A 24,703-nucleotide genomic window follows, 5' to 3' on the forward strand; every position below is an offset into this window, starting at 1 on the left:
AACTAGCAACAGCATCATTGCCATTGTGCCAGAGTTCTCCTGAAATAGATTGCTGTGGACTGAGTGTAACAGTCCAGCAGCCATGTGAGCTCCTAGTGGAATTTATAAAACAGAAACCCAGTGACCATTTGTCCTGGCACTAAAAGACTTCACTCTGCAAAGACTGATCGGGGTAGAGAGGGGGCTATTAGAAAAGAATGAGAGACGTTGACTTATCTAATCCCAAAGGTGTGACTGGAGTTAGTTTGCAGACATTATTGGGAAGCAGGGAGTCACAAGAAATCAGTGGCTTAGAATCCAGACATGTCGCCTGGGTCAAACTCTCCCTCCCTGCTCTGAAATGACATGCTAACTACAGGTGCTTGCTACAATTAAACTGTTAGGCTGAGCTTTTTTCTATGCTTTTAAGATAAATTTAATTCTCATTCTCTGTTGTTTTTTTTTATGTTTGTTTTGTTTTGTTTTCTGTAAGCTACATAACAAAAATGTTGTGCCTGTGAAAATTCTTCTCGATGAAGCTCTTGCATGAATGATTGTAAACATCTTTGCACCTTGCTCAATTTGACAGTAACTATATTATCTTTAAAGAAAGAAAATAAATATCTGGAGTATTTCTTTGGAGAAATATACAGCAGGTGATAGGGAAAGGTTTGTCTCTCTGATCAGCAAAAAAAAAAACCGCATAAATAAACAGGGCTACAGAGTTTAAAATCTTGGAAAAGAGGTTTTTGTTTGTTTTTTTTTTCAGTTGAAACTCTTTAAGGGGCTGCACAGTGGCGCAGTTGGTAGAGCTGTTGCCGTGCAGCAAGAAGGTTCTGGGTTCGATTCCCAGCCCCGGTCTTTCTGCATGGAGTTTGCATGTTCTCCCTGTGCATGCATGGGTTTTCTCCAGGTACTCCGGTTTCCTCCCACAGTCCAAAAAACATGACTGTTAGGTTAATTGGTCTGTCTACAATTGCCCCTAGGTGTGAGTGTGTGTGTGTGTGTGCATGGTTGTGTGTCTCTGTGTTGCCCTGCGACAGACTGGCGACCTGTCCCGGCTGTACCCCGCCTCTTGCCTGGAACGTTAGCTGGAGATAGGCACCAGCACCCCTCCCGACCCCACTGAGGGACAAGGGTGTTCAGAAAATGGATGGAAACTCTTTAAGGCAGATCATTTGTGGGTCTTTAACATGGCAATAACCCAAAGCTAATTGGCTCAAATAGCAGTCTGTACATTTTCATGATACAAAGATAACCCAATCGAATACCAATGTTGCTTTGTTAATTAGTTAAATATGGCAATTATCAATTCAGCATCTAACTCCTCTAAGCCTAGCCAAATTGTAATTAAATAGGACATTTAATGTTAAAACCCCTTCAGGACACTTAACTGAAATAATTCTAAGTGGGCTAAAATTCCTCCACAACTATTAGAAAGAATAATTTCCAGTTATTGGAGACGCTTCATGGCAGACGTTGCCACAAATTAACCAATAAATCCAACAATTGCCACAAGCAATTATCGGTTTTATTGGGAAAAATACTTTTTCACACAGGGCTACTTTTTGTCTTTCTGAGGTCATTTTTAAAAAATTTAGTATCCACAAACTGGGCCTAAATCCTCAACTACACCCAACTAAACAACAAATATGCATCTTGTCAGTGTATTTTTCCATTTGTACATAGGGATTAAGTATGTTTCCTCATAGTGATGTGCAAATTTATTTTTAACTTTGTTCTTATATGTTTACTCAATAATCATTGACCAAGAGATGATCGGAAAATAATTTGTGCCGAGTTACGGGGGCTGGAGCAGCACAAAGAAAGATTTCAGTTAATCAATTAATCTCTCTCTCTCTGCAAGGCTTACAGAAAGAGCTCAAAGTGTGACATTCTGAGGCTAAGCATGATTTTCATCTTGTACATGGAAAAACTGTAACCTTTTCATTATTGCTAATCACAACCAGATGCTTCCAGCGGGAAAACAAAAGGCTTTGTGTCCACATTAAGGAACAGTTGGTTTATCATGTATGCTAACTGCTAAGACATAAAACTGACCGCAGGAGGGAAAGGGTTAAGCTGTCAGATCCAGAGTCCAGATCGCACAATGCTCCCTTCAGACATATCCGCCTTGTCTGAGACATTCCAGAAAGTTCTGGGCCTCTTTCTCCCTTCATATGAAAGAGAACATTGACATTTGGAGGCCTCAGTTCCTCTCATAACAAATGTAATGGTAATTTATTTTAAAAAAAAACATACAAAACATCATTTCCTCCTCCAGGTCATTATGTCAGGAAAGCAGGATTTTATTTTTTGAAACAGTCTGCATTCATTGGTGTTTGACTTGCATCAAGAAAGATTTCCCTTCAAATAATCTTAAAGCCTTTAAAGCTACTGCGATTGTTTTGCTATTTCAGGCATTCAAACATTAAAATGTTCAGCTCTTGTAGGACTTGCAGGACTGCTTTTGCTATTTAAAACTTCTATACTTTTTAAATGATCTAACTTTTTATAACCACTCTTCCTGGGAAGACGCTGTGAAATCATACAAACACCTTGTTTTCTTTGCAGGCTAACAACTGTGCCTTGTTTTCAGCTTGAAACACTCAGCATAGTTTGCTGATTTTATTACAAAGTTTAAGTTTTATTGGGTTTTCTTTGTCTAATCCCATTTTTCCCTAGTACCTGACTTTGACAGTTTTTGAGGTCACTCCTAATCACCCAAAAAATGTGTGCAAAAACATTTCATTATTAACAACCGAAGGACAGGACTCTTCAGGAGTCCCTCCCACAAGTCTCTGCAGCACAACCACTTCATATTTCTCTAACTGCACTCAAGAAAATAATTCTACCCAGAAAATCCATCAAAAAACAAGTTGCAAAAATGCACAAACCTGATCTGTAAAGCCAGAATGATGTAATTTTGCTCTTGCAGCTATTGGAGAGAGAGAGAGCAAAAACAAGCTGCACAAGCTCCTCCAGTGCAGCTTTCTGCCTTTAACTTTTTCGAACAACAGCTGGCCAAAAAAAAAAAAAAAAAGACTCGTGGTTATATATGCTCTACCCTCCACATGCACTAATGTGTTCCATGGTGAATGATTTGCAATGGCCTTCACTAAATCTGGATTGAGATTAAACAGGCTCCGCCAGTGTATCTAAATTACTTCACAGCGATGTAAAAGACGGATTGCCGGGGATCTCATTAGGAGTGAATCATTTCTCGACCTCAAAAGAGAGATAATGTAAAGTGTGAAAGCTGAGTTAGCCAAGCTGCACAAAGCAAACGAAGAAGTAGTAACACTGCATGACCAATATAACAATGTGTCTGATTCAGAAAGGTGATGGTAAAGTGTGGTAATATAGTGGTAAGCTTGGATTCCTCGGGGAGTAGTTGTGGTATTTTAGAGAAGTTAGCCACTCTGAAACAAGAAAGTCAACAAAAAAACAAACAACAAAAAAAAAACAGTTCAATATCACAATTCTAGATGGATAAAACTCACATGAGAAATCTGACTTTATTAATTAGCTACAGACACACAGCTCATACAAACACTTAGCTTGTATTTCATAATAAAAGACATCAAAGCGAGGCACCCCAACAGGCTTAATAAATATACGATTAAAATAAATCAGACAGGCGAGAGTAACTGATGAAGACGTCTTCAATTAAATCTGTTCGGTCTATTTTTGAAAACAAATTAGATGTTTCTAATCTGCATCCTATATGTGCTGCCTTTTATGTAATCAGATTGACAGTAAGTAATATGAGACTAATTGACATATGGTAGGAAAACACCAGCTGAGTGCTGTTAGAGAAACCACAGCTTGATACTAAGTACACCAAAGAAAACATTTTCTCATGTAATGACTTACTGAACACCACTGCTGCCGCTTTCGATGTTTATTTACAATTGCTGCAGCAATCCATGTAAAAATGCAAGACATATTGTGAAAAAAAAAAAAAAAAAAAAAAACTAAAGTGGATGCGGTAACAAAATGAGACGTGCGCTGACTCCACATGCCTCCTTCGGTCAGTCCGTCTGGCTGTCAGTCTGTGACACGATCTCTGTTTTCAGCTCCTTTTCAGGAAGTAAGTGTCAGATGGTGCTCAGCGTGCTCCCTCTGCTCTTCCCAACAAGGCATCAAAGACAGATCTCATCGCTGGGATATTTTCCAGGAAGCTGAGCAAACACTTGAGTAGAAAGCTTTGCAGGCAGGGATGCACAGTGGTAACAATAAGACCCCCATCTGTCTCAAGAGATGCTGGCCAAGAAGGCCCGATTTATAACAGATCCAATGAGGATCCAGAACAGCTTCTCAATAGCAGCTTGGTTCATTTTTATCATATTTTTGCATCTGGCATGGAAGCATTCGGTTCAATGCTGCGATGAGTCGCATCTCATGTGTCTAATTGTACATATATGAACGTGTCTATGAGCACAGTGCCAATGCTATGAACTGAACTATGCTTTAAAGGCAAAAGCTAGAGATTTAAGTTCATGCAACAAGCATGGAGACTAGCTTCGATTGAATATACTTGAATGTACCAGTGTAAAGGTGTGTGTTCAGTGAACAGGTGGCTGTATTATTATCTTCATTTTGTCTCAGACATAGGAAAACAGACCTGGGTATAGCATCAAATCCATTCTGTTGCTGGTTATAGAAACACTGGGATCACTGGGATCTAAATGTTTTTGTTTTTTTGTGTGTGTGTGTGTGTGTGTGTGTGTGCTGGTGCTAACTGCAATACAAGATGATAGCAAACAAACAAAGATTGTACTGTACTAACAGAATCAGAAAATGTTTATTCCTGCAGCTTTGACAAACTTTCATACATGTGGAAGCCATATTGGAAACTTATCTCAAGGTTGCAAGGGGATCTTTATCTTTCCATGTTGCAATTTTGACTTCTTTGGGTTATTCTATTTGATTTTTTTTCTGCTTAGAAAATGACAGTTTTAAACTTGCAAGCACAAAAAGCACACGCATTATGTCACAAGTACACGGGACAGCGTTGAATGAAACATTCTAGAGAGCAAATAGCACCGTGAAGTACCTCATAGGTCTGCAAAATAAGAGTCATTGTCTTGGCATGAAATGTTCCTCAAACATTAGAATGATAAAACTTCTTGGAAAAACCGTTATATTAGTGATTAATAATTTCTAAGAACAAAGCAGCGTCCTTGGCATCACAAATTATGAAAACCAGTAACAACACCCTCTATAAAGCTATTTGTCAATATAACAGAGAATAGTGTCCAAAAGAAAAAAGTCTAGTGAGTCTGAAGCAATAGCTCCTTGTAGTTTTTAATTGATACCTTCTAAGTTTCTGTAGAATCTGTCTCAGCTGCAGTGAAAATAGCAGCTTCTATGTAATCAGGAACAGCAAGCAAAGGTTAAGTTTCAGAATATAGATTTATTCATAGTCTTTAATAAAAGCACTACACATGTCAGTATTTTATGTTTTAAATGGAAGTGGGGATTCCAGTTCTGGTAAAAAAAAAAATAATAATAAATAATGATGAACCATGACCAAATTACCTATAAGACAGAGGTGGATTGAATTAAAATAGTGCTCCTACATCATTTTTCTTCTTGTCACTCTCCATTTTAGTTTTAATTTAATCCAATGGAAAAGATTTTTGTCAGTTATCCTTGTTTCCATTTTAACTTGCAGAAGTCTTGTTTCACCGAAGCAAGACTAGATGACCAAAAATACTCATGCTGGCCCTAACCCCACATTATTTAGCTGAGATCTTTTCAGATGTGACATTTTTCAAGCTCTCCCTTTTACACATATTCCCTGTGTGTATGTTAGACGTTCGTAAGAAGAGAAGCAGCAGTTGCTCTTTCTCCTTTCGAACTATCCCTGTATTCTCCTTCCCATCTAGTCTGCATTTCATTCACTTCTTCGGCCCTTCACAATCTTTCTGTTCTTTTGAGATTAACGTTTTCAGGATTACTGCCTTTCATAAGAAAAAAAAAAGATCATCATAATCCCCTGATTTAATTCCCTTACATCCCATGAGCTCTTCAACTCAATGAGAGACAGTGAGCTGGAATAGGCTGATGAGTCAGGCCTGCCGTGATGTTGCACAATGCAGAATCATATATGGTTTGACAGCCAGGCTCTAAATCACCTAAATGAGTCAAAAAAGTTGATCTTAGACAGCTGATATTTTACGCATTTTTTATGTCTACACATGACCGACAACACTAAAGGTTCAGAGCTGCCTACAGTGCAGACAACTAAGAGCTTTCACTGGCTGTCATTGAAAAACAATTAAGACCTGCCTTTGCTAATAAGAATATTTGTTAAAAATATATAGTTTGAAAACAATACATGCTAAAGAAAACTGTTGTCGTTTTTATATTATGAGTTTCAGCAGAATCCAACAGAATCAAAAACCACTGCAACCTTAATTAAAAAAACTAAAACATAGTATATATTATATTATGATTAATAAGCATCTTTCAGTACAGCTTGAGAGTAAATAATCATATCTTTTCCCACTGCGTCATTCTTCCTGTCTGATATATTTCTGTGTCATAATTAGGGTTCTGTTGTTTCCCATCACAACATTTCAGAAGCAGAAACTGCTTTCCTCTAATTTTACAATTCCACTACATTAGTTAGAGACATGCATAAAAAATGTGATCGATGAACCATTTTTTTTTTGCTACATAATATCCATTTTCGCACATATTACTAAAGTTGGTATGTCAAGCTGTTGAATGTTACTTTATTGTTACCAAATAATAACAAGCATTAAAAATAGGTTCTTCGAGCACTGACATTCTGTCAGCTGTTGGCAAAGTCTTAAGCATTAACATTCTCTCAGAAAGTTTTTCTTTAATAGAAACTAGTTCTGTGTAAAAATGGCTTCCTAATTTGCTCACCCTCTTGAACAGATGTCTTCCTATGTGCCTAGTATGAGTCAGAGAGGCATTTACTCTAGACAGACCGTGAGAGGGCCAAAAAACACTCCTTTGATGATTAAGGTTACAGACCGCTGTCCGAACAGTGCAGCTTGGCCATGTTTTACAAAAAGCATCTGGACAGTGATGGGAACAGAAGTGCCAAAAACGAGCAGGGGTTCTGAGCCCTCCCCCTTTCTGGCTCCGAACCATTTCACAGAGCAGATTTGGCAGCACTCCCTGTTTTATTCTTTCCAACCTGCTAAACTCAACTCACCTGTGGCTTGATTCGGCACACGGTTTGACTCAGTGGTATAAATTTGTTTACGCAAGCATTGATTTTGTCCCTTCAATTTCGCCGATCCTACATTATCGTAGGGGATTTTTTATTCATTGGCGTAGGTCCACAACCAGCAACAGAAATCATTCTCTTCACAGACTTTCTGCGTTCAACATGGTCTTGTTTATTTTTAGCCCCACCTCTCACCTTTCTCCCTTCTTTTTTTTTAGCCGCCTGCTACGTTGAGGCAAACAGTCCTGTCTTGTTTTATCCGGCCTTCTCATGTTCACTCATCCGTCCTTCTGTCTCTGGGGAATTATTCATGCTTGGCCTAGCTTCTCACACCTTTTGCACACCCAGGCTCTAAGGCACACATCCAAAAACAGCTTCATCCAAACATGCAAATTGAGCAGAAGGCCAGATTCCATGTTTATTTAATATTTAACATGCAAAGAAGAGAGACGAAGTATCTTTCTGTACAAGTTTTCAGATTACGCAGTATTATAAAAGTAACGTTGACCAGTGAAATTACCAAGAATATGGTTTATTGAAATGTTTTAACATATAAATAAATAACTATTGCCAGAATAGGTGTAACTGTAGATAAATTCTGCATTGGTCCAATGGAAAGAGGTTTTTCACTCCAAGCACTTACCAAAAGATAAAGACCTAACCGCACCACTCCAAAACATATAAAAACTTTTATGAGCAACACTTTCTCAAAAACAAGATAAAAGAGAAGACATAAATACAAGAACAGGACAAATCACACAGAAAAGTACGTTTTGAAGACCTGGCCAACCTCTGAAATCTACAATATTTTTACAGCCCGATTTTATGGCTTTTATTTGCAGAATTACCAAAAACATAATTTTTCCCCTACTTTTCAGTCCTGCTGTACATTGTGTTGGTCTGTCACATTTTTTCATTGGGAAAGTCCTACAGTGAGTACTTACTCTGATTGATGTTCTCGAGCTGGCACATCGTTCGTTTTGGTCGTCATAGTTACCATGCCCCCAAAGCTCAATTTATCACCACCTTCTCAGTAGATCTTTAAGATGTTGCATTTCCTCTGAATTTCTTCTGAATGTCTCGCTGCACCTCCTTTGACATATGTCTTCCCGAAGCTCATATCTGTAAATGTTTAATTTGAGTACCCTCACCTTTCTAATATCAAATTAAGCCTGTAATTTTTTTATGGTTTCAATCAAACAAACTTTGTGGAAAAACTATTGACAATTTTGCTTCTTGGTATTCCATTTCCACTGCCACTTATGTGTAATTTGTGTTCGATGTGCAAAGGTTTTCTACCTTCGCTGATTCGCAATTGAGATTATTTAGGGCATTTAACGCCAACATAACAGAATTAGCACAGCTCAGATCACACCTCTGAGTAATGTTTGGTGCATTTCTTATTAACGCTGCTCATTATCGCTCTCATTCCAGAGATGCTGATGACTTGTTATTGCTTGAAAGAACTTGGAGTCTTAAAGCAAACCTCATCACAGCTCACCGACGATTCTTCAGTCAATAAAAGACAATAATCGTTCATTGTTTAATACATGCCTGGACAAAAATATAATCTAATAAGCCCTTTAGGATGAGAAGTATGTAATAGTTTTGCAGTTGAATAAATATAGGATAAGATTTTCAAATATTGACGCCTGTACAGAATATTTGCTTTGGATGAATTGTTGGGTTAATATGACTCCTACAGTGCAAAACTGCTGTCAGGTATGTATTGCAAGCAGAAACAAATCAGAAAATCTCATTGTCCTTTTCCTGTCCATACCTACTGAACTGTGTCTTACCCTATATTCCAACCTCGCAAAGAGTCATTTGTCCCAGAAAGCAGCCCTCTCATCAGTTCTAACCTTGTACTCCAGTGATGTATAGGATCTGACAGCTAAGCAGTCCAGGTAGGACTCAGATGAAAAGGGCAGCTCAGAATTGGAGAAGCCTGGGGAGCTTTCTGCGTTCCCAGAAAGCAGACAGGTGGATGTTATTTGTCTACCTATGCATGAACTCTCCATCTGTACAACTGCCTCTGTCTTTACGACCGTCTCTTTGTAGCAATTCTGTTTGGAGCCGATGGTTCACGTCTCCTGTTTTTCCGAGGGATTATTTCAGTGTCAGCTTTATCAGACAGATTTCAGATATTTTTTGCAGTTCGAATTAAAAATTTTCAGAAAAGATGAATAGCAGGCATTTGTTGTCTAGGCTCAGTGACTGGAGGAAATCTGTTGGAATAAATGATCATCAAAACCATTCCATCCATCAGGGTTTTCTGTAAACCCTGTAAACAGTTTGCACAACCTTGTTTTCATAATCCTGACTGTTGTACATAACCTGAGTTTGTGTACATTTAGGTGAGGCATTAAATAAAAATAATATTTATGGCTTCTTTAGGACTCTGAGTATTCACAAAAAGGAAGTTTCAGTTTCTCCTATAACATTTACTTCACTTATTGTCATGATTGTGTGGTTGTTAGTGGACCCAGATGCAGAGAGGCATAGACAGCTTCTAGGTAAAGAATTTTTCAATGAAAAAAATTATGAAAAAAAAACTTACAAAAACCACAGGGAACCAGGGCAAAACAAAAGCTATAAAAAAAAAAAAAAAAAAAAACAGCAGTAGGGAATATGGGGAAGAAACGGGGGAAAATAATGGGGTATAACAGGAGAAGCTAGCAAAGACAGAATCCAAAGTGTGTATGTACGGGGAGAGTTAATGTGGAACAATGGACCTGGGCTGATTGACTAACTGACTGCAGGTGTGAGGGGTGAGAGAGAGAGAAAGATAGAGAGAGAGAGAGAGAGAGAGAGAGAGAGAGAGACAGAGAGAGAGAGAAAGTGAAGTGGGCAAGGGAGAGCACAGTGGACTAGGAATTAAATCTAACACTAAAGAATGAGCAGGCATAAGGAACATAGTTAAAGTAAAGCACAAGGAAAAACTAGACACAAGAAAAATTAATTGGAATCACTAAAGATGAAGTGAACTAAAGAAAAACAGAAACAAGACTGATCTAATGAAAACAAGAAACTAACAAAATAATAATGAAACTAGAAACAAATCAAACTCCTAACACTTCTAATCAACTCAACAGTCTATAACCAAAGGATTTCTCAAATAATTGCGTTGATATTTTTTCCCTTCGTAGTAGGCTAGAACTTGAGATAACCATAATAGATATCAGCATCTTTTGCTCAAATAGATTTGTCTAACAAAAAAGCTCCAGATACAGTGATTGTTTTTCTCCAACAATTCATTAGCGTGTCCTTGTTCAGACAATGACACACAATTTCTGCATAAGCTGAAAAGGAAAGGATTTTAATAAAGGAAGAAGCACAAAAGGTAATGGATAAAATGCAGATAGGGAGGGAGAGACGACAAGTGGCATGGGCTCAGAAATGTGACAGTCTGGAGATCAGCTTAAGACTAAATGCCAAAAAAGCTGAATGGCTGCTAAGGTTCTGCAGCCATTAATTCTTTAGTAGCTGAGGCTGTGTGTGCCCTGGCAGATTCCAGATCAGCACCACTGGAGGAAGAAATGACACATATGGGGCTGTCAGATAATTTATCAGCAGAGAGCACAGGGTTTCGGTGCATTCAAGGTGATTACAGATTAAAGTGTCATGGCTTTTAATGCGCCTTTGTGCTTCGAATGAAAAGCAAGAAAGGCACCTCAAGTGAATTACCCAGCAGACGATTATTTACCTCGCCAGGCAGTGAGTGGCCTTGGACGATGTTGACCAGAACTAAACAAAACACAAATAATATGTGAGATATATCTCAAGGATGATCATTTCAAAACATTTTAGTTGGGCTGCAGTATCTAAACATCACTTTAGGAGAAAGGGAGGAGTCTGCAACAGTAAAACAAGACATGATAATTTACACCGCTGCTGCTAATGCACCCTTGGCTCATGAAAATGATTGTGCAAGCAACTAATACGTCATAACTTGCTCCTTCTCTTATAGTTTGTTGACTGGTTCGCAGCCTTTGCTTTAATCATAAACAGACACATTCCAGTAGAAATAAAGCAGGCCATGAAGAAGATCGCTGCCAGTTCTCTGGGATGTGGTAACTGCAGCATCAAGCTGCATCAGGTCTTTCCAGAGAGACTTTTCCTAGTTCATCTGTTAAACTCCTAACCAGTTGCATCATTTTCAATAAACTTGAAAACTACCTAAATACACGGCAATCCTGGGGGAACAAAAGTTGCTAGAGGCTATGAAAGACTTAAGATTGGGCAATTACCCTAGACGCACAGGGATAGCCTCACTTTCCACATTCCTTTAAATGACTAGAATCACTTTCCTTTCACTTTCCGGTTATACACCAACCTTTTGTTTTTTCTGTCACATGCAATCACAAAATGTACTTTGAAGTTTGTGGTTATAATTTGAAAAAAAAAAAAAAAAAAAAAGGAAAGTGTTGAAAAGTTGTTCAAGGACTGTGAAGACTGTAAACTCACAGAAATGCCAGACATCATTTTAGTAAAATAACATTGGTAGCGAATGGTGAGAGTTTGTCACTTAAGTACGTGCAGTTGCACGTCCTCTCAGAGTACATTATGACCCAGTTCTATCAGTGGATAATGCACAAGTGGGTTATGATACCTGAAATAATCAAGCTTTACCCCTACACCTTGCAGTGAATTTCTTGAGCGTGCCCCACTTATAGGTTATGTAATCATATTTTTTCTCTCTTCCCTCCCCCCCCACCCCACAACACACACATTGTATGTTTGTGTTTTTACCCACAGGCTCTGCGTTGGCGTATAAATCTCCAGCCCTGGGCCAGTGAGCGCCACTCTCTGGAGGATGAAGCTAAAAGGTTCCTCAGCTACATCACCACCCCACAGGTGAATCATTGGTCGAAGAATTACTGCTGCCTAAAATAATTTTCTCTTGGATGAAGCCGTTTTTATTTATTTATTTTTTTTTTTATGTGCACGTGATTCTCTAGTGATAACAGCAATTAACAGCTGGAGACACTCTTATCCTTTTTTGTTGAATTCAAGAAGACTGCATATAAAATACAGACTTCTTAATACAACACAATGCAGCATAATATGGAGACCCAGCTTTACCCTGCTCAATTCTTTCTATTGTTCAATCTTTTTTAGAGGTACTAATGCTGCTTAATCCATTGCTACCCATGTCAGTTTATCAAAAATACATACCACCCTTCTATCAAAAAATTCAACATTTCTAACATCCCTAACCCATCGATGATCACACCTTAGCAACTCTCTTTATAATCTATTTCATGTTACTAAAATGTGTTGCTAAAGTAAAATAAGTGTTCTATAATTTCCTTATATTAAATGGATCTGTATATTGTGGCATTTATCTTTTAAAAGTCAAATAAAAAATAAAAAACATATGTTTTGGAAGGAAAAAATGAAAACCTGCAAAAATCTGTTTGCAACTTGTCAGGGAAGTTCCCACGAGGTCGACAGTAACACTAAAAGAGCTTCAAGAAATTCTAACAATGGTTGCCTTCTACATGGAATAACAATCTCCTACACTCCCCATATGTCTGGAACAAGGAGCATGGTTGCGAGACAAAAGTGTTTTCTTCCGTAGCTAAAACCTTGTGGGATAATGAGCCACGGTCTGATGAAACCAAATTTGATCTTGGAGGTGTCTACAAGAAAGGTGATTAAGAGGAATTTTAGTTTTTTTAGCATCACGGAGAGTCTAATGGCCTTGCCAGAGTCCAGAATTTAACCTGACAGAAAACCCATTGAGTCACCTGAAGAAGACTAAAAACTGGGGATTTCGTTAATGCTGAGAGCATATAGTGGTTTTCAGAAACACAAAACGGCGGCTTTGATTTTAGCTATTTGCTAACGCAGATATTTGAATGCGACATTAGCGCTAAAGGAGAAACAGGTCATATAATTAATGCCAGAACAAGGTTGTGCCTCTCAGACTACAATTAAGTGACACTCAGATCTCTTCTATATGCAGCTCAGCTATTTGTCTTGCTCGGTCGTGCACTGTAATTCATTACTCTATTGATTACAACATAGATGGATCTCACAGCACCTCTATTCAGACCGAATCAATGAGATGCTGTAGTTTGTTTTGTTTTTTTTTCTTCTATATTAGTATTAATTACAGCAAATCGATAGAGATGTTCTGCATCATGATTAAAGAGAAATCCTGTAGGCCTGTGGCACCGAGAGATAATTTTTCTCTTTGTTCCCACCCCAAGCCCATTTGAAGACTTGCGTTTTCATCACCCAAAACTAAATTTGGCATTTTCACTTTAATGAATTCGTCATGGGGATAAATTGGAATCTTATCTGTTTCTCTTTTGTAATGCAGCAGGAACAAAGAGAGTCTGGGTCCAAATTACTAAGACTCATCACTTTATATCTTCAACAAAGTACAGATTCAGCTTGTGTGTGTACGTGTGTGTGTGTGTGTGTGTGTGTGTGTGTGTGTGAGTGGGTGCTTTTTGGTTATTTGCATGCAGGGAAAGCACGAGAGAGAATGGCGAGAAGAGGGAGGAAGATAGCGTGTGTTTTGTGGGAAGCCGTGAAAGGGAGCCGTCCGTCATTGACAGTGACAGACGAGGGTGGAAGCAGTCTGTGCGGGAATCCTCTGCATCCTCGGCTGTAATGCTGACTGACACAATGTCTGGTGGAGCTGCTACTCTGAGAGATGGCCTGCAACACAACTGTCCAATCAATAGCAGTCAGCAGTATCTAAGCAGGCACTGGGAAAACACAGAAGAGAAAACGTTCTCTGAAAGGCGTACAACAAACACCGCAGGGACACTTCCTGTCCTGTTCTCAGAAATTTTGATATTCAATTACAGCAATGAGCTTTAAAAAAAAAAAAAGACTTTTTATAAATGGTGTTTCTGTCTTACAGTGCTTGTAAGTCAGCAGGTCAGTCCATGTTGCTGCACATTATCAGTGGCAGACATTGTGGAGCATGTTTAAAATTCAAAAATGAATTCAAGTAATTCCCGAGACCACGGCTATTCCAGCGTTAGGTACGACAAAGACACCCTGAGGGTAGAGATGAAAGGGAGGCCTGACTAACCTGGTGCTTCTCTGCTTGACCCGTCATTGAACAATATGACTGGAATTTCTTTAAGGCCACAGCAAGCTGCTCTTTCAAAAACTGTAAAAAAAAAAAAAAATTCAAATTTTGAAAGGGATGCAAACGTACATGATTTGGCTTCAAATGTCAGTTTTTAGCCAACAATGGGTGTGATTTTACAAGTGACTGTAAGAGATTGCAAACGATTTCTTTTATGAAAGGGCTAATCACACCCACATTCTGAGTCATTTTTCTGCATGTCAACACTGATTGTTCAATGTAAGCTAATTATACACTGCAGAGTATGAAGGAACACACACACACACACACACACACACACACACACACACACACGCGCGCTTAGTGTGAGACAGAGTTAGACTTTTGCTCATGTGCGAGCCAACAAGGTTCCTCCTTGTGCAAACTGAAGCTGAAGAACTAAGAGACCAGCATGTGAGCGCTTGAACAACCAGCTCTCATGCTAAAAGCTCAGCTACGTGCAAAACGGCTAACCTACGACTAACATGTTTTTTTTTTATGTTTCCTTAAGGGTTTTTAACACATATTTATAAACACCCTGTAAGTTTTTATTTCAAAGTCTCCAGTATTTAATGTATTAAAACATTGGTGACTCTCATGAGAGCCAGAAAGAAAAACGATCCATTATAGTTTAAGGAATGAATTCATATGTGGAACATGAACACCTTGAAATCTTGACGTCCTTCTGATCGTCTTTGCTTTCCTGCTTTTGTTTTATCCCTGCAGGACCAAGAAATGTCAGTCAATGTCTGAGCTCCAAGCCCAGCTGTACATCATGTGGAGTATTACACATATTGAGATCGAACCCCAGAGGTCACACTTCATTTGCTATGATCAGATTCTCCAGCCATTTGCAGGCATTTATAGCAATAAATAAATTTAAAAATCAACAAAACGTTGATAGTAGTATGTTCAATCAAAGGAGACAAGACTCGATGCGCATGCAAATACACGCACATAAAGTCAGTTATTAGATTCATTACTAATTTAACTCTAATACAGCCACTGTTGACTTTTATAGGATGATTTATGCTGTGTAATTTAACACAGATCACGCCTCTGCAAGTTGTGCTTAATAAATTGAGTCATCAGTTCTCTTCCCCCTATCTGTTAACAGATGTTTTATTTTAATACAACATAAACTGAAAAGTGAGCCAATATTACTCATTTCCAATTTGGTGCCTGCTTTCGCTTTGCGAATACGGCTTTTGCAATGTTTCAGTATTTGAAATAGTCTGATAATTGTTCCAAACAGACAGCTGGTGTCACATGTACATATTGTGTGTCTGTGTTTGTATCCAGGTAACCTGTGCTTCCATTGTTAACAATGATGCCACTACAGGAGCATCCACTGGTGACTGGGCTGTGTGCCTCGATCCAAAATTCAGCATAACCCACAGGATGGAGAGCAAGAACTGCAGGGTGTACTCTTTTGGGTGGGTATAAGGAAAAGTTGATCCGTCCATGCTGTGCATGCTTAATATATTTGTGTAAAGGGGCAAGCTAAAGTGCAAAATAATTTATTGCTTATGTGTAAACACATATGGATATTTAAAAAAATAATTTAACAATCTCTGCATCACTTACAATCAGCCAAAAATAGGATCCCTTTATTTCCCCCCAATATTTTGTATTTATTTCCTCGAAAGAATGCATTTTTACTATGTTTTAGCTTTTTTTTTTATGTAGTCATTTTGAATGAGGTCCACCAAATCACTAAGGTGTCTTGACCGCATTGAGGATTGAGGGTTAAATCCTCCCAGCTGAATTATGTCGAGGATTGCCGTTTCTTGGCGGGCTATGCCCTGCCTGCTCTCCCTCTGGCTGGGGTTAACAGACTCCTGAAAGGCATTTTCTGCAGCGAGAGAGCTTATTAATTTGACTGCTGAGAGACAGCACAGGTGTCCTGGCATCAAGACACAAAGACCCTGCGAGTCGGTGGGGTCAGTTCACTCCTGATTCTTCATGGGTGGTTCTCACTGGAGGGGCGTTAATTAGATAGTGATACTCTGGGGCTGACTGAAGGGAATCTCCACTTATCAGGAAAAATAATGTTCTGTAAAAGTATTCACACTTTTTGAACTTTTTAATATTTTGTCTGGTTAAAATCTGAATTTTTTTTTTTTGGCTTTCATGTTTTAAGCTAGAACAAAGCAGCAAATGAATGTAAGAACTTATATTCTGACCATATTAGTTAGGCTTAGCTTATAAGACAGAAAAGTAAAACAATAACTGGAAAAACAGCACGTGGGTCACTACTTCTTTGCTTTAAAGGAATAAAAACCTTCTTTTCACTTTTTCATGCCGTCCAATTAATCCTTTGAGAACAATTCGTGATGAAATCAATACGCTCAAGTCACCCCTCAACTCTGCCAATGAAGGCAATAAAAGGAAGATGACGACAGAAATTTCCTTGAACATTTCACTCTGCAGGGCTGTTTGATGTGCTCCCTATTTGACCTCCCGTTATTGTGCACACTCCAGCCGAGTTCTTGGTCATGTTCTTGACACAAAGCCGGGCATGCTGAGCATCCTGCCATCAGGACTGGTTTCCACCACTTTATTTAGATTCAAGCAACAGTTCACAGCTGCACATGGAGCTGGGTTATAAAGGAATGCAAAACACAGGTGTCTCTGCGTACAGCCTTGAAGTCATCACATCTCGGAGTACGTATTTACTGGCTGTGCCCCTTTTGTTTTCAGTTGATGGACCTCATTTGCTGTGTGGATAATGAGCTGAAGGCAGCTGTGTCTGGGCAAGATGAGCAGCTGCTCTCTCATTGGTCGGCTGCTTGTTGCTTGTGTCTGGAGAGGGATGGTTTCAGGATGTTTTTCCACATGACAGATCACTTATCCACTTTCTCAACCCCCCCACTATTTATATTTGGAGTTAATTTTTTTTTCCTATAACCTTCCTACACTTCCCTCTTCGACATGGTGTTCTGTAGTAGAGAATGAAACACCTCATTCTGAGAAAAGGTGAAGAGGGAAAAGGTGAATAGGTGAATGGAAGTGCAGGGTCTTGATCACTGAAGGTCAACTTCAGGTTTGTGAGCATCACTTTTAACGACATTTAAAACTTCTTAAAATAAATTCCTTTTTTTATTGCAGTAGCATGATCTCATACCAGAAAATTCTGAGAAAGTATCCTACCTTTAATTTTAATACAATTAGTCAACGGGAGAAAAATACTATAATACATTTGCTGCATGTTTGTTTTACATGTTTGTTGCGTCATTACTGACAACAATTACAGCAGTCATTGTCAAGAACCTATTTCCTTGCATTTTTAATATGACACAGAGACACATTTCTCATAGACATCACTTAAAATAGGAAATACAAGAGAACATCACTTTCAAGTAAGGCAGATGTGTATTGATCCTTGTTATGAAATGGCTACATGAGAACAGCTCCTTGCCGAAGCTAATCCATATGCAAAGTTAGAGCAATAATTCACATTTGAATCAACTTGAACTTTGACAAGCAAGGATGTACCCAAGTTTATCTTGTCGCTGCACACAATGAGAACGAAAGTAAGGAAGTGAAGCCAAATCTCTAAAGCTTACTGTTAGACGGCTGCACAAAGATTGACATTTGGAGGTCACAGAGGCTTTTTAACAACCACTAGATGATGCATAAATATCTACCAGTTGTGTGCAATGGCACTACCACCTTGAACATAAGCAAGTTCACAGAAATTGTTTAGAAAATTAAGCTGTGCTCATCCCCAGACCTAAACCTTGTAAAGGTGGACTGGCCAGAGACGCCCTCTTATTTATGACCCAACCTTGTGAAATGTTTAAGAAGTAGAATAGACATTGTATCAAGAAGTGTCTCCAGCAGCAGCAGAGGTAGCTGTCACACCAGCAACTTTCTAAAATGCAATTATTAGTCGAGATGTAATTCTTTTCACCCACTGGATAAACACAGACTCAAATTAAAGGTTGGATTTTTCAAGGTGATATTATGTTGCTTACACGAGGAGCTTGACTTGTTCCAACTGCTTTTTGCACATCTTCATCAGAAGGTGCAAACAAGTCTGGATTTACGCCGCATGCACTTGTTTTCCCTTTACAGTCTTTTGGTCATGACTGAATGAAAACCTGCAACATCAGAGGCATGTTTGACCTTTGGTGGGCTCAACAAAATTAGAGCAGAAATCTAGCGTGTGCCCATGTTTCACCTTGGACCGGCTCGTTTGACTCCCTGTTTGGTCAACACAGCACTCTCCCTTATGTTCTTTTAAACAGACGGATCGATTGAGACAGATTTGTGGTCTGTCTGTGTTTGAATTTTTAATCCTCTTTCGTTCCATTCTTGTGGGTGTCCATGGCAGCAGACTAGTTGTCATTCTGCCACTTCGGTTTATAATTTACACTACAGTCTGAAGAGGTTTTTCCATTCCTTTACCACGGTATGAAAAGACCCAACTCGTTTGCAAAACCAGTCATTATTTTTTTTTATTTTATTTTTTTTTTCATCAGAGTTCACCTTCTCCCGCTGAACTACAATCAACTTGTCTTGAAGTGCAGAAAAGATTTTTCTTCCCTGAAATTGGTGCACAACCGTCCTTGAAGATTCAAGGCCATGCAGCTACAAATTTAGAACACTTATGTAGGCTAGCTCTTCGGCAGGGAAGTAAAAATACCTTCACTTTATTATAAATGGACCATGTTTGCTGTCTGAGGAAATGTAGTTTCTAACACATTGAGCAGACGGGCAATATAACCCTGTGATTATTATCACTGAATCCAAAGCAAGTTAATGGGGTAAAGTGTTTTCTTTTATGCAAACAGTGAAGGAGCAGGTAGAATTAAATGGCATGATTAATTTGCTTCCCTGCTATAAAAATATTCATTGATCATCTCTAGATTCATATGGCTCACAAAAAGCTTTGTGTCTGTATCACATCAGAAGAACAGAAGAGACCAACAAAGATCTTTTTTTTTTCCTATTATAATACACTCAGCTGTAAGGTACGCAAGTTGCAAGTTGCAACTTCTCTAAAGTTTGGGAAAGTTTTGTCATGTGGAACCAAAATCCAAGTTGTTATGGTGTAGGGCTGCTTGTCATTAGATGGTGCCAGAAAATGTCATTTATGTGGAAAAAGGGCTGAATAGAGATAAGTGCTGAGACATTACAACAGAATCTGAAAATGAAAGAAAAGAGGAGCCATACAATCATAGCAGACCAACCAAATTGGTTGTATGATTAGTATAAGAAATTGGTTTCAGAGAAGAAGATAAAGCTGTGAGAATGTCCCAGTCATTCACGTGACTGCAGCAATTCAACAAAAACAACCGAAGGTCACAATGCACAAAAGTGAAGACAGTTTATATGGAAGAAAGATCATGATAGATGAAAGGTTTGCAGCATTTGTGAGATTTGAAATGCTTTAAGAAAAATAATCCACTCTGGCTTTAGCCCTTCTTAGATTTACCATTAGCTCTAGCCATTTATTTTAAATGAAGACTTCAGTAGGTAACTACTTCAAAAAACATGTACTATCCCTTTTTAGTAGAATTTTCTCCACACTGCTCCAGTTCATGGTACCCTCCATCCACAGTGTCTCTGCTCTTGCACGTCACTCTAATGTTAGAAAATGATGGCGTTTTTCACTACCGTCATTCAGAAAGGCTTTTGTTGCATTGTAAGCCCCCCCTTTTTACTCCCTGCTGGGATGTGGGCGATACCTATCATCTGCAGTGTTACTGCAGTCATTCACTCCAGAGAATGGGAAACTGTCAATGGCAAATTTAGTGCTGTAAAAAAGAGACATCGTCTTTCATGTCAGTCCCTCGCATCTACTCGTCTCTCATCTTCCTGCAAGTGGGATGCGTTCGGGGATCCGGCGCCTCATCTGTCGAAGAATTGTATTCCCACTGCCACAATTACAGGGTAAAGTTGCAGCACAAACAGGATACATGGGAATGCAGAAGGAGAAACAGAGTTAGGGGAAAAAGAGGAGGGGATAACGTGGGATTAGAAAAGGGAATCCGAGGCAGACATGTACAGGGTGTCCTTTGTTTTGTTTTTTTTTTAGTTTTATAGAAATGTCCAAATAAAGGCGAAGTCACTTGAAACAGATGATCTGAGGAGCTTTACTGCAGCATATAAAACTTAAGTAAATCACCAAAGGCTGCAGCAGGCTAAGACATGGTGTGTATACTCAAGACGAGTCGCATCATTGCTCATTGTGGACTTTATTGCCCCATTTCACAAGCTTCAAAAAGAACAAACACTTACGTCGATAATTGCGTCTCACATCGCCAAGTAATGACATTTCCAACAGGGTTGATTGAACCTCAGCAGAAAGTTGCTCGCCCCAGCACAAGATCCAGGTCGTCTTCATGCACCTGTAACTAAACTAAACTCATAACGCTCACCTCACACACAAAATGCCGCCCGCAATCAGAGACCACCATGACAGCATGACAGGTTAACAGAGAGAGAACATACGTAATGTATGGCTCTTACGAGCAGCAACAAGTTCAAAAACGTAACACAAAAGAAACAGGAGTAACCAAGGAGAGTCACAAAATTTTCTCTACCGTAAGCATCCAATATCTTCGTGTGTGCTAATAAAGTAAGGACTGTACCAAAAAATATTCAGTTGAGTTTATGGTGGCAGTATTGTTCACTTCATTTATGCTCATGTAGAAATGCTGAATTACTATGATCAACAGAACTCTGTCTTACGATGTTAAAATTTCATCTAAGAAAGTACGTTTGTAACTCATCCCATCCACACTAAGCTAAAAGGAATTAGTGGGTAGCTGTGCTGTGAAGATTCTTAACACTCATATGGTAAAATTTTTTTAGCTTTTCCCGATATTTAGTACAGATGTTTCTGATCCTCAGAGAATAAGGCCTCAGAAATATGGCCATTTTATGGGTTGTCCCCATGTTTTTGATTTTAAATGAAAAATTAAATGAGTCATTTCTGGGTGTGTTGAAATGCTTTTTAAGAGCAGACAGTTTTGCCCCCTTTAGAAGGAAATACTTTGCAGATCATTTTTCAAAGAAACATGTCATGCTTTTCCAATTTTCTTTTTTTTTTTTTTTTTTGCTTGTATATTTCGGTTTTATTTGAAGTAATTGAGTCAATACAGTGTTGTATAAAAGGATTTAGCCTGTGACAGGCTTCCTGTATTTTTTTTTTTTTTTGTCAATTTCCTTTAGACCTGTACTGTTAGCACATCACTCATATAGCACCTGTCTGACAACATGAAGTAGGCTAGGTGATCTCAAGAAGAAGCCCATCATCCCCTGATCTGAAAAGATATTTCAAGAACAGATGAGAAACAGAGTCCCCGGAGTCTTTCTGTCTGGAAAGAGTTATGAAGCCATTTTTGAGGCTTTGGGACTCCAACAAACCACAATGAAAGAGTCGCCAGCCTTCTATTATTACCACTAGTGTGACTCAATGACCTATCCAGAAGTTTTCAAAGGGAACCTAAAGCAATATCTGAATCCCAGTATGGCCCCTCTTGCATCAGTGTTCAGCCAGGTATTGTGAATCAGAGATTTAGAGAAATGACAGCAGTAGGGCAGTCGATTGCTGACCAAAAACAACATAAAGGCCTGACTCACATTTTTCAAATAGTAATAATAATGATAAAATGTAATAAGACTTCGGAAAATATCGTGTTGACCAACAAGAAAGATGTCAAACCATTGTGAAGAAGTGCATTACTCATTACATCTGGTGTAAAATTAGATCTGAAATCTGCCAGTCAAGCTATCCCCTATTTGGCAGAACTGAAGACTTGGTCAAAATGCCTTCACAGTGAGAAGGTTTTTTAGTAGAAGTAGTTGTAATTGTGAATCTTTTTTTTTTTTTTTTTTTTGGTTCCTGTGGTCTTCAGGTTGGGAGTGGATGATCACTCCATGGAGCATTTTCTTGCACGATCAGGTTGTGAGGTCCACTGCTTTGATCCTAGCCTGGAGCAACCTCACCTACAAAAAGCAGAAATGTGGTTCCACCGCATCTCTATAGACTGGAGGGACCCCAGTCCAGCAATTGCCCCTAAAAGACAGGCAAGCAAGAAACTGGCCACCATCCTCGATGACTTTGGACACAGAGACGTAAGTGGCAACGCAGATCTGTATTTATTTATTTTGTTGTTTCAACGTTATTTGGGCGCTCCGTGCAAGTACCGATCCATTCGTGCACCTCACCACGAATTATTCCTCACTATGATTCCTCTCCTGGGTGTCTGTCTCAAGATCCAAGTGAACATCCCACCATTTCAGCTGGCAGCTGAAAGATCCAAATTTAAAGACGACTCTTGGCTAGAAAGCCTCTTCTTGTATATAGACGGGTTTTTTTTTAAAAATCCTAGTTCAACTCCAATTTCAACTCATTTTCTGGAATCTGCCAGTTTATTGCAATGATTCAGTTTGTGAAATGCACAAATATAACATTGTTGTTGTGTGTGTAGTGTTTGGGTGGGCACAGTGTGCTGGTTTACTGAAGATAGTAGTCAACCTGCTTGAAATGCAGGGCCATGCACACATCCTCATAATGAGATTTTAATGTGAGTACTCGGTGTGCCAGCGGAGCAAGCAAAGGCACTGGCAGAATTGTTCTCTCTTAAAAGGTTCTGCCAGGCCCCTCAGACAGGAAACAGTCACTCACAAAGGTTAACGCATGCATTTGTGCTGCCTGGAGCATTGATCTGCAATGGGTAAAAACTGCACAAATGACTCTTTTACGGAGCTCTGGTGACCGACTGAGACAAAACACTCACAACGACTCACAAAGAAGCAAATGTCAGTTGCCGAATGTCGCGTCTTGTTTGGAGAAAAGAACTACGTATTGGATAATTAACTGCACTATAAGCCAATAAAATCACATTAACAGGGCTACTCAGTCCTCCAACCAGACTTGAGGTGACCAATCCAGTATTTCTTATACCTGCTCTTCAGTTTGCAAACACATGATTTTTTTTTCCCCCCCCTTTTTTACTTTTACACATCTGGTTTAAATTCATGCCTGTTCACCAAACATCTACAGAACTCCATAAGAAGCTGATAAGGTAAGTTATTACATCAAATGAAGTACTTTACCACCAATAACTGAAATATGAGACAACTTTAAGATTCTATAAGGTTTTCTGGTATTTTTCTTCAATTTTTTAACTACATCTAGAGGCTTGAAATATCCATAATAATTTTTCATCTCTTTTTCACATTTTGTTATGTTATATCCCTAAACTTTGATAGATCTTATTGGAATTCAATATGTCAGCACCAAGTAGCGGGCACATGAAGTGAAAAGAATGGCATACAGCTTTCAAAATCTTTTAAAAATAAAAATCTGAGAAGTGTGGCGTGAATGTGCACGCCGGTCCAAATAGTCAACACTTTGCAAACTTTGCCACCTTTCACCACAGTTACATGATGCTGCCAGCATCATGTATAACAATTGGGATGACAATTGGGAATACAGTGGTATTCCACCTTACTTTCTCTATTCCAGATTAGTAAAAAAAAAAAAAACACAAAAAAAAAACAAACTTTAAATGGGCAGTATTGTGTAAAATCGACTTTTTTGATCTTCACATTAGGTTATAATGTTATTCCCTCATCAAAAACATAACAGAAGTGTTGCCTTGAGTCTTCCACGCATGTTTGAGAAATCCTTTAATCACCCGTTACAACCATGCAGCTGTGCAAAACGCCTGGAAGGACCGAGCACCGCCTTCCCGGGGCAGCTCCTCCTCAGAGCTGCAGCTTCCAAGCTTCCGAACTTCCGCCAAACAGAGCAGTCACCCCTTTCTGCTCTCCCTCTCAACTCCTTCAGACTAGCCAGGAGCAAATAGCACACACCTGGTTGAACTGTGGAGCTCATTATACAAACTGATTCTCAGTTCCATGCTGATAAAAGCATTATTAAAGATAAGATCTAGTGAACAATCACAACTACCTTGGAAAATTACAAAAAGTTTGACTTCTTTAAAACGAAGCTAATATAAATAAAAGACGATTTAACACTTCTCTGCAGAGCACTTACAACAGTTTTATTTATTTATTTAGTCTCGTGAAACTTGTTATTTTACACTAAGAAATGCTCAAATGTCATCTTTGGTGCATCTATAATTTCTAATTTGCTCTTCAAAGCAAAAACTTATCTTTAACTTTTAAACCCATAAAGGTCAGAAACGGGGCAACTTTAGTAGTTTGCAAAACCTCTGATCAAACTCAAGGTCCTGGAGAGATGCATTAAGCACTGAGCATGCACGAGTCTATTTACATAAATATGACCTCAGGGTGCTATTAACATTCATCTTAGGAAGCAATTCCTCCCCATTCCATCCCAGCAAGCCCTGTCAAGTTGTGCCTCGGCTCAATCCATCATCAGCACTGCTGAAGCAACAGCCGAGGCCAAGCTTCACTTACTCCTTTTA

The 24,703-nt window shown here is 38.9% G+C and overlaps 1 protein-coding gene across 1 annotated transcript in view; it reads left to right on the top strand.

Annotated features, from left to right (window-relative positions):
• LOC106937516 (methyltransferase-like protein 24) overlaps positions 1 to 24,703 on the top strand; it is a 37,695-nt gene that overhangs the window by 11,183 nt on the left and 1,809 nt on the right. The window contains exons 2-4 of the mRNA XM_015019057.1: positions 11,951 to 12,049; positions 15,591 to 15,724; positions 22,160 to 22,379. Coding sequence (XP_014874543.1) covers positions 11,951 to 12,049; positions 15,591 to 15,724; positions 22,160 to 22,379 — 453 coding nt within the window. The remainder of the gene's footprint in view (positions 1 to 11,950; positions 12,050 to 15,590; positions 15,725 to 22,159; positions 22,380 to 24,703) is intronic.

The sequence above is a fragment of the Poecilia latipinna genome, unplaced genomic scaffold (genome assembly GCF_001443285.1).
Source record: "Poecilia latipinna isolate Pla-1442-1.1 unplaced genomic scaffold, P_latipinna-1.0 Scaffold2366, whole genome shotgun sequence".
In the NCBI taxonomy this organism is placed as follows: domain Eukaryota; kingdom Metazoa; phylum Chordata; class Actinopteri; order Cyprinodontiformes; family Poeciliidae; genus Poecilia; species Poecilia latipinna.